We start from the raw sequence: 11238 nt of genomic DNA on the forward strand, positions 1-11238 counted from the left end.
CCTCACCAGTAGTTTTAGGGTTAGTTATTGCCTGAATCTGGTAGACTAGGGTGAGGAGAGAGGATTATGACTGTGGGAAGGGATGTGGGGTTGTTTAGGGTGCCAGGAAGGTCTTGGCTGTTTTTTGGATGTTCAGCACAAAGCAGCCTTCAATATGCAGGTCATGGCAAGAAACAGTAAATGCAATCTAAGGTTTCACCTTGTATTGCGCCTAATATGTAATCCAATATGCTTCCTTGTTATTTTTTGCATTGCAATTATCACTGTGACTATTAATTATTGAGGGGGAAAAAAAAGTCTGATTATATTGGAGCAAAGAAGGACAGCTCCAAGATGCACAGAACCCTTCTATGCACTCTTTAAGGATGACTTAGAAGCTTCAGTGCCCTTCTTATAGCCACGGCTAAGAAACACCTTAAGAACCGAATGTGCACGAAGACACATTTCCATCTCAGAAGGAAGGGAATGATGCTAGCAGCTCATGGCATCTTCCTCTGATGTGATGTGACAGCAGAGTACTCTAAACACTGTCTCAGGAAGCCAATTATAGGCAAAACGTCTGTTTTCATCTCCCCTGGCCCATCCCCTCCAGCTACAGTTGAGACACGCTTGCAATTCACTGTTTCATGTCTGGGAGAAGGATCCATTCTAAAAATCAGCTGAGATAGCTGGAAATAATTCACAGGAGCATCTTAATAAATAAGTAAATATCTACCTCTCTGACATGCCCCTTTGTGCCTTTTTCTAGTGGTACGAACACCCATGGCTGCCTGAGCAGCCCTCCACAGGGAGCACACAGGACCTTCAACAGAAGCTGCCATAGTCTCCTTGAAAGAAGCCAGGGCTTGCCATAATCTTATATGTGCTCTTTGTAATGCAGATGAGGAATGTATGTCCAAATGGACAAATGTCTGAGTGGTTGTCTGGCACCTGTTGCCTTCAGTGTGCTGAAATAAGCAGGTATGAGGCAAAATGTGTCCGCCTCAAAAAGGTCTGCTATCCCAGTGATTCTTGAGAACTATGCTGGCTTTTGCCCCAGAGACCTATCCCCCTAAGTGATTCCCCTTGTCTGTGGGTTTTATCACAGCAGTGGCTGTGTATTTGGCTACTGCTAGCAGTTGATATCGAAAGAAAACTGTATGTCTGCTGTGTAAGGAGATGCACACTCTGAAGAGGCAGCCTCTCACCTGAAGAGCGAGGAAGAAACTTGTCTTTCTTGTCCACTTGAGGAAAATGGAGACAGCTTTGGGACTGGGCCTTGTGTGTCTGGCCCCACCACCCCGAAAGATCAGCCAACAGAAGCACTGGAAGCAGACATTTTCTGTCAACATCTTTTGCCAGGTGGATCCTGGGAAGGAGTATTCCCAGGGGTCCGGAAGGTTTAGTCTAGGCATGATGGATGGCCATGCACAGATAGGGAATGACTTCCAGCAAGATCAAAATAGGGTGGCACAGGTGTCACGTTTATACAATTCATTGAGCCTTCCATGTTCATTTGACTTGTCCTAGTTAGACACAGTCCACATGGCTGCCCAGTACTCATTGGCGAAGAAGGCCTAGCACTGGTTAGGAACTGGTGGTCAACCCCCTACTATAGCCTTTCCTTTCATGCTGGTTTTGACTGGTATTATAAGCGGTGTTTGTCACATACTTGAAAAGTCATTGGTGAGGGGTGAAGGTTCATGAAGTGCAGTATGTTGTTGAAATGCATTATGTTATTGAATGTTTTCATCACAGAGCATTGCTATTGTGCTCTTTCCTATAGTGCTCTAGTAAGTAAGGTTGGTTCTGACTGTTGCTATCAGAAAGCTGCTCATCTGACTTAACAAAAAGTACTTAGAGCTCTGATGACTCAGACATCTCTCAGAAGGTAGTTTGTCTCAGTGAATTGGGGCAGGTGCATTTCTTGCCCTGTAGTCAAACCTTACTTCATGGCTGCATGAGGAGGAATTAAATTAAGAAACACAGTACTTTTCTTTCTAAAGAAAAAGTCTAAATATTGAAGGATTCATTGGTTTGTGTGCCTTCATCTTTATCAAGAATAATCCACTGTAAGGTCTGGTCCAGACAAGGAGATTGTTTGGCCTCTCTGAAGGGCATGATAACTATGACAGAAAATAAGCTTCTAGGTAGGCTTCCATTTCCTCTCCAGGCATGGCAATGGGGGTTGCATAGCACAGGCAAGGACAGCGAGAGGGGGTCATATCGTGCTCACAAGAGCCCAGTGATGATGGATTGCATTTTTTCCAAGAGCAACTTTACTCTGCTAAGCCACCTCCTGGGGCTGTCAGGGAGCATCCAGCTGGCAGACGATGGGCCACATTTGCTCTTCCAGCTCCTGCGTCTGGGCTGGAAAGTCCTCACTAGGGTTCACACATGCCAGGGACCCACTTGGGTTTTGGCTCTGAGGGCCATAGTTTGGGGTGGTGCACAGAGGGTGCAGAGCAGAGACCTTCCTGTGCCAGGGAGCCAGAAGAGCAGAGAATGTCTCTGCAAATGGCACCATGCTTGGCTCCCCTCTCTTCTGAAGCAGCTTTCCGACAAGGCACATGGAATCACAGGATGGTTCAGGTTGGAAGGGACCTCTAAACATCATGTAGTCCAACCTCCCTGCTCAAGTTGGGGCACCTAGAGCACGTGGCACAGGGTCACACCCACGGAGGTTTTGAGTCTCTCCAGAGGAGACTACACAACCTCTCTGGGCAGCCTGTTCTGGGGCTCTGTCCCTCTCACAGTAAAGTTCTTTCTCACACAGAGATGGAACTTCCTGAGTTCGTGTTTATACCCATGACCCCTTGTCCTGTCCCTGGCCACCAAGAAGGAGAGTTTGGCCCCATCCTCTTGACATTCTCCCCTCATGTATTTGTACATGTTGATTAGATCCCCTCTCAATCTTCTCTTCTCCAGGCTAAACAGGCCCAGGTCGCTTGTCTTTCCTTATGTGGTAGATGCTCCAGTCCCTTGATCATTTTCGTCACTCTACACCCCACCCTCTCTAGAAGCTCCATGTCCCTCCTGTGCTGGGGAGCCCAGAGGTGCACCCAATACTCCAGGTGCAGCCTCACCAGAGCTGAGGAGAGGGGCAGGATCCCCTCCCTGGACCTGCTGGCAACTCTCCTCCTGAGGCAGGCCAGGATCCCACTGGCCTTCTTGGCCACAGGGGCATGTTGCTGGCGCATGGTTAGCTTGTTGTCAACCAGAACTCCCAAATGGCTCTCCAGACACAGAGACCAGCTCTCACAACAGTTTCTTTATTCTCCTGGCTCCCTTGGAGCCCTACTGTGGGAGCACCTGGACACTGCGGCAGAGAAAAAGCTCTCCTCCTCTTCTATATCTTCTGCTTTCCTCTTCTTGGCTGGTTTGTGGAGCCCGCTCTCCTTCACGTGCAGGTGGCACAGGCGCCTCAGCTGCTTAACCATGAGGGCTGTGTTTGCTTCCAGCCGACAGAGGACCCCATAGCTGTCGTAGCGGCTCCCGCCGCGGCAGGCGGTGTCGCCAGGAGCAGCAGATGCCTGGTCTACCTGCTGAGAATGACAGGGCAGGGGTGAGATGAAACAGGGCAGGGGCTGTGCAGCTCAGCCTAAGGTCAGTAGCAAAGAATGCTTCCTGGGCAGATGGGGCCTCAGCAGGAGAGGCGGGAGCTGCAGCCACATGGCCAGCACATGATCAGGAAGCTCACTGGATGGCCTCACGCGTGATCGTGTACTTGACTGGATGATTGGGTTGCTGGGCTTCGCATGCTGCTAGGCGGAACAGGAACTGTCCCCAGGGTGGGGAGCTATATAAGTGGAGTTTCACTCTAAATAAAGGTCTTTGGTTTCACCCCACAGAAGTCTGTGTTTCCTTCGTATGCTGCAGTGGCCTGTGGGGTGCAGACGTGTCCAGTAGGGCTTGGCCTTTCATCGAGTAACTCAAGCCTCCCAGTGCTGCTGCAGCCAGCAGGTTGCCCCAAGAAGCCCTCAGGCTGAATATTTTCTGCCCAACGGCTGGAACCCCAATGGGCTGTACGTCCCCATTCCCCTCCTCTGAGGCTGACACCAGCCCCTGCCACCTGGGAGCAGCAAGTAGAAAATGGCCAGGGGAAGAGGCAGAAGACACGCCACATCCTGCCAAGGCTTTCTAGGCCAGCTGGGTTTTTTCCTCCTTGTGCCAAGCATCCCACACCCCAAGGCTTTGCCTGCTCCCAAGCTACCATCCCACCTGCATCCCTTCCAGCACTCGCCTGTCTCTGGCATCTGACGGCTTTACGCCAAAGCCAACGTGCAACCAAAAGCCCCCCGAGCAGGCCCAGGGCTTGCGTGCACAGAGAGAGCACCTGCAGCAGCACCAGCGTTACCTCCAGCTGGTCACAGGAGGGCCAGAGCTGGTCCAGCGGGTAGGGCAGGCAGGAGCGCTGCTGCTCCCTGCTGATGCCGAATTGCTGCAGCTCCTCAGGGAGAAGATCCCACCCTACTTGAGCCCAAGCGGGGTGCCTGCAAAGGCCCAGACTGCCAGGAAGCAGCAACGCTGTGATCACAGCAAGGACCAAGCAAAGAAGTGGGTAGAACATTGTCCCAGTGCTTGAGGAGGACCAACTTCTGCAAGTGCTGCTTGTCACCCTCAAACTAGCTTGGCCAGTGACTGCCAGCACAGAGAGGCAATGCCGATTATTGGCACAGTGGCGGGTGGATGAGGTCATCAGCCCCAGGTGGCTGTCACCAAAGGCCCTGTGAGGCGACAAGGCCTTTCTCCAGTGGCCAGAAGATGGCTAAGTTGATGGCAATACAAAGGGGCCCTGGGAGGCCAGGAATGAGACCTGTTGCTGAGGTCTGTCCCTTCCTGGCATTCAGCTTGGATTGTGCTCCTGCTTCCTTGAGCCTGGCAACCTCTGTCGTGTGGAGAGCACATTCCAGCTGCTGCCTTGAGTCCAAACGGCCTGACCCAGAGTTGTGCCTACACAGGCACCCACCAAAGCCTCTGCACACTGTTTGCCCTGGGTGCTCCTCTTTGCCCTTGAGCATGCCAACACCCCCTGACCTCCACCTGCACAAGTACAGCAGCCTCATGCCTTCCTAAGATACCAGGCTAGCACATACTTCATCTAATTTCCATGTCCAGACCTCAAGGCCTCTCAGCCAGGCTCTAACACAGAACCTGCGTCTTTCCAGTTGTGCATCTCCACTTGACATAACCAGTCCAGCTCCATAGCTGCTAGCAAATATCACACTGAGCATTTAGGTTCCTTAGGTACACTTGCTGCCTCCAGCCTCCTCTGGCTGTGGAACCTGGCCCTGCTGCCCCCCATGTCTCACAGCCCCTTCTCTGGCTGCTCACACTGTCACCTCCCAGCGTACTTCCCCACACATAGAGCACAGACGGAGCTTACACAGCAAGAAGAAACCCAGCTTTCCTGAGAAGATAGGGCAGCCTGTGGTGCAGAAAGGAAGGCAGACAACCACATGGTCTGGTACCCCACCAGACTGGCATACTTGGATCCTCTCCACTTCTCCACTCCGGTCCCCCTTCCTCCACTCTCCCTTCTTCCACTCTTGCCTCCTTCCAATTGAACAACCTGTCCCTCATTATTTTTTCCTCCATTGGTCCTACTTTCCCTACACTTGCATCCAACTGTGACATTTCTCATATTGTTCCCAGGGTCTGGGAACAGATGGACTCAGATGGACCAAGGACAGAAAGGCCATTCAGCAAAGAGCCCTTCTCAGCACATGTATAAATGAAAACACTGGAACTTAGAAGGGTGCAGGCAGTCTCAGAGAGGGCCATGGTAGCTAATGTTCTCTGCTGCTTCCTTTACTCCAGTGAAAGAAGGAAAAGATCCTCCACCCACCTCTCCTTGTGCCACCGGAGTCTGGAGATACAAAAATGAAAATGAGTTCTGTTTTGTACTTGATCCTAACTAGGGAGGGAGGGCAGACAGTAACTAAGTGCATTCCTCACTCACATGTGCAACAGCAGTGAAAATATCTGGGCTCATTTGGTAAAACACTATAATTGAATACCATCCATTTTTGTCTAGAAAGGGGAATGTCAATGGTCCATGTATTCACTTCCCATGCAATATAATTACCCATCCTTTTGACTGCCTTTTATTAAGACAAAACAGGGATGTGAAGAATTTAAAGGAATGTGCTGTTTCAATTCATCAGATAATTCCGTTAGTCGAAAGCAAAATTGAATGACTGCATGAATTAGGTCAAGATATAAAACAGATCACAGGAGTTGATTTTTCATGGCTAACCTCACGGTTGCCCAACTTTGACTGGCTGAAACAACTGTTTATGATGTTTGTATTTTTACTTGTAATTATGGTAATACATGGCTGCATGTTTCAAAGTCAACCTTCATGTGGTTTCCAACTTTTGTGTTTATTGGTTTGGCCCACCAGGCACACTCCCTCACCTGGATAATAACCACATGGCCTCACTGTGCATGTTTCCAGAAAAAGATGTGAATAATGTGCATGTCTTGGGAACGTGCAGGAATGCAGCATTTTAAGGGTACTGTGCGGTGCTGAGCCATCTCGTGTGCGATGGGCTCTGGAACTGGACTGAAGAAGGTACAACTAGAGCACCAAGCACCTACTCCTGCATCTTGGGAAAAAGGGAAAATTTTAAAGCTACAAAGTGGCTGCCAAGTGTAAACAAATTAGACAGATGCCTCTAAGACTCCAAAGGTGATTTTTTGAATTTCTTTCATTTAATCGTGGCCCCGATTCATATTTGCATTCAGTAACAGCCTGGGAGGAAAAGCAAACAAACAAAATGACTCATGGTGCTTATTGGTGTTCATGTTGGCAAATTTTCAGATTAGCTTACGATTAAAAAAAAAAGAAGAAGAAAAGGCAAGCAATGGACTAGGTCCTAGTACTAAATAAATCTTCAAGTTGTTTGCGCGTGAAGGGTAGCAGCTCGCTGCAACCTGGGCGTTATGGGCTGGAGGAGGAGCAGGAGGAGGAGCAGGGGAAATGGGGGCCGGCGCCATTTGGGCGCCGTGACGCGGCGGGGACGCGCTGACATGGCGGTGCAGGAACGGGCCTCTTGTTCCTCCCCGCGGCCGCGCTGCCCCTCGGCTAACGGCGGAGGGTAGCAGGTTGCCAGCCCTCGTGGGGCTCCGGTAGGCGCTGCAGTCCGTGTCCCTCCCGCGGGGCAGGAGCAAGAGCAGAAGCCAGGGGCAGGGGCAGGGGCAGGGGCAGTGGCGAGGACGGCGCTTCTTGCGCGGTGGGGGTAACGCGCAGGCAGCTCCCCCCAACCCCGGCGGGGCACGTGGCTATTCTGCTTTCCCGCTGCCCTTGAAAAGCTCAACCAGGCTGGTAAAAACCGCCCTTGGAGCTGTGTAGTTTTAAAAACCAGGAGTTCTAGAGAATTAAATACACAGACGGGATATTTCTAACCTGTAAATTGCCGAACTTATTACTTTTCCTGCACCTGAGAGAGGATATGCTTGAAAAAAAAAACTCAAAAAGAGGTTTCTGGTGGGCTTGGAACGAGTCCTCCCCTTCCTGCTGGAAGCATTCACACCTTCTTACTGGAGCAGGCAGTATGGGTGCCTGCTCCGTAGTTAGAGGTGACGCTTGCTTCATTAAATTAATCCTCACTGAATTGCAATCAGGGTGAACACTGCACGTTGCTGGTTTCCTTAAAGCTCATACTGTGCAGAGACGGTGGCTGTACAGTTCCTCTCTGGATGTGACCACAGGACAAGCTTTTAGCAATGAACAGCTTTACCAGGAGCCTTTGGAAATCACTTAAGTGCGGACGGGCGGCATGGCCAAGACACAGCTCCGCTCGCGCTGCAGAGCAGCATTCACCAAGACTGGTTCTGGGCATAGAGACAAGCTGCGATGACACGGGGGCTGCCGTGGTGGACGAGAGCGGCGCCGTCCTGGGAGAAGCGCTGCACTGCCAGAGGGAAGTGCACCTGAAGTAAGAACGCCTGCTTGCCAGGCTGCTCGTGTAGTCGTAGTTGTGGGGGCGGTGTGAAATGCGGTGAATTTGAGGAGGCTCCTCTAGTTGTTTTTTTTTTTTTTTTTTTTTTTCCTAAAAGAAATTATTTAGCCTAATTAAACATCAAATTATTTTTAGTTAAAGCCACAAAATATCTCCAATGTTGTAAGAGAAAATTAATGAAAATAGGCACTGGTGGCCTGTTTCCTGAACTGTACCTGAACTGACAAGGGTCAGTGATTTTTGAGTCTTCAGTTGCAGAAGTTGTTTTGCTACAATACTTGGCTCCGTTTAAGAGGGATAGGTATTGAACTTGAGCAAGCAATATATTTTTCTGCCTCCCAGTGAAAACAATTATTTATTCCGTACATAGGCGTCCTTTAAATAAAGCATAAGAGAATGTGCTAAGGAAAGACAGAAGATATGTCAAGGTTAAGAGGTGTTTTAAATTTGCTTTTCCTGTGGCTCTGACTTTTATAAGAAATACAAATTGTAATTCCTTGTTTTTTTAACCAGAACAGGTGGGATAATTCCTCCGGTGGCACAGCAACTTCACAGAGAAAACATTGAGCAAGTGGTAAAAGAAGCTCTCAGTGTCAGTGGAGTTTCTGTAAATGACCTTGCTGCTATTGCAACTACAGTGAAACCAGGCCTTGCCCTGTGTCTTGGCGTGGGATTGGAATACAGCTTAAAATTGGTGGACAAGTATAAGAAGCCTTTCATACCCATTCATCACATGGAGGCTCATGCCCTAACCATTAGACTGATAAGTCAGGTGGAATTTCCTTTCTTGGTCCTTCTGCTATCTGGAGGCCACTGCATTTTGGCAGTAGCACAAGGAGTTTCAGATTTCCTTCTGCTTGGGCAGTCAATAGATATAGCACCCGGTGACATGTTGGATAAGGTAATATTGCCATAGATCAATCTTTTTTTTTTTTTTTTTTTTTTGTTACAGCAAGTATACTTAAATTTAATGACTTGAATGCAGTGATGCAGTTGCAGGAAGGATGAATTTGGCTCTTCATTCTGGGTCTCTTTTTTATGATTTCCACCTCAGGTAGCAAGAAGACTGTCCTTAAGCAAACACCCAGAGTGCCAGAGCATGGCTGGGGGGAAGGCCATAGAGCACTTGGCTCAGGCTGGAGACTGGCGGTGTCACGCGTTCAGAGTTCCCATGCAACATTACCGTAACTGTGATTTTTCTTTTTCTGGACTTCAGAATCTTGTCAACAAAGTAATCATACAACAAGAAAAAGAAGAAGGTATTTTAAAACAAAATTAGATAGAAAGTATGGACTTGATGAGCTATACTCAGAAAAGGCCACTGGTCTTGTGTTTTTACAGGTGTTCAGGAGGGAGAGCTGCTGTCTTGTGCTAAGGATATCGCTGCTGCTGCACAGCATGCAGTGGCTGTGCATATTGTCAAGCGGACGCATCGAGCCATGCTGTTCTGCATAAAGCATAGCATAATATCACCCAAAAATGCAACTCTGGTGGGTATACATCATCTTTTTGTGTCGGTAGGGGGAACATTCAGCTTTATATTTCACTGCATAATATCACTTGAAAGAGTAGATGCCTCTTGGTACTTTCTGCCTTGTCAGAGCTATTTAAAAATAAATAAAAACAGGGTATTTAATTGGGCCCAAATAGTTACTGAATTAAACAGTAGTACATTAGTGTTTATGCGCAATGATTTGTTGTTAAGGTAATACTAAAATCACTTTAAGATTATTTTATTATTTAAAGCATACAACCATGTAGATTAGATACGTGGCATTCTTATGGATATACTTTTCATTCTCAAGGACTTCAGACCACTTCCTAAAGATATTTAGTGTGCTATGCAAATTGCAGAATGGACTAGCAGCATCACCTTCCTGCACAGAACAGCCCCTTCCAGAGCACCACTTGTTTCAGTGCACACAGCACAATGTAAAGCGCTTGAGACAAAAGCAGAAAGAATTTTTGTAAGGAATTAACAGGTTAGGTAGATACCAATAAGCTATTCTATATTGTTAAAATATGAAATTAAAGTAATGGTCATATAACTATTTAAAATGCAGCCTTATAATTTGGTCTTCAGTAGAAGTAGATTTTCTTAGAAATCAATCAAACCTTCAGTAAAACTCAGGCCACATAATTTGACCTAGTGCTGCCCAGTGCTTTACAGGTGTTCTATTTATAGCCCACTCTTAGTCAGGAATCCTGTAGCATAATGTGCTCACTTCTCATACTCTTTTCTGACATGCCATAATCTTTAAATGTGCTCTCTGTTGCTGTCTACAGAACTTTGATGCCTTTCTTAATCAGATAGTAATTGAATATGGCCCACCAATGTACTAAAGCTCTCCTAACTTGTTTATTTTTGAATTACGCCTTTTTTGTTTTTAAAACTGGTGTCAGGTTGTATCAGGAGGAGTTGCAAGTAATCAGTATATCCGAAAAGGGCTGCAGATTGTGGCAGATGCAAACGGTTTTGCTTTCCTGTGTCCTCCCCCGAGGCTGTGCACTGATAATGGTGTTATGATTGCGTGGTAAGGACTGCTTTTCTTTGTGTATATTTCTATAGTGTTCTAGCATCAGAGTGAAGAATTTGTGACTGAACCACATACATGTATTCAGATGATCTGAACTCCATACTTGTATTCTGATATTTTTTGATGAGCGTTTTCATACAGTTGCTTTCTTGCTTAGGAATGGCATTGAAAGGTTACGTGCAGAACTTGGTGTTTTAAACTGTACTGATGGCATCCGCTATGAAGCAACGTAAGTAACTACACATTTGCTTACAACCCAACTCTTCACTTACTCACTGTAGTTAGTGAAAATGGAAGGAAGTGGAGACCAAGAAGGCCAGTAGAGCCTGATAAGTACTACTAAACCAAATCAATATGAAGTTCTTTGCTGTAGACCCTACCTCCTTTAGAATTATCACAGAGAACATACTTATAAGCCTCTAGCGTGTCTTCATCAGTGAAATAGAAGATGACTTATCCACTAATACTGAAATTTAAATAAAGTGACCAAAAAGAACTTTGAGATCACATTCCTGTTGCCTGAGCTGTCCTCTACATGCAGTAAAAATGACACTTACGAAAAATATGTAACAACTATTATTATTTTCTAGTGCTCCACTGGGCATTGATATCTCAAAAAGAGTTGAAGAAGATTCAATCAAGGTGCCAAGACTAAAACTGAAGATTTGACGGTTGGCATCAGATTGAGTAGTAACCGAATAAAACCCAAATACAAATTCCTCAGTAAGAACTGTTTGAGTGCTGTTATATTTACT

General features: G+C 47.2%; 1 protein-coding gene across 1 annotated transcript; it reads left to right on the forward strand.

Moving 5' to 3' along the window:
- The first annotated feature begins 7637 nt into the window (after window positions 1-7637).
- OSGEPL1 (O-sialoglycoprotein endopeptidase like 1) lies at window positions 7638-11202 on the forward strand. Its single transcript, XM_088526964.1, has 7 exons — window positions 7638-7922; window positions 8460-8847; window positions 9001-9205; window positions 9288-9436; window positions 10350-10480; window positions 10641-10712; window positions 11074-11202. Exons 1-7 carry the CDS (start codon window positions 7711-7713, stop codon window positions 11150-11152), a joined length of 1236 nt encoding a protein of 411 aa, XP_088383090.1. The 5' UTR covers window positions 7638-7710; the 3' UTR covers window positions 11153-11202.
- The last annotated feature ends 36 nt before the right edge of the window (window positions 11203-11238 follow it).

This window comes from Tinamus guttatus, unplaced genomic scaffold, assembly GCF_059628265.1.
Source record: "Tinamus guttatus ecotype Peru unplaced genomic scaffold, ASM5962826v1 Tinamus_guttatus_pri_ptg000260l, whole genome shotgun sequence".
In the NCBI taxonomy this organism is placed as follows: domain Eukaryota; kingdom Metazoa; phylum Chordata; class Aves; order Tinamiformes; family Tinamidae; genus Tinamus; species Tinamus guttatus.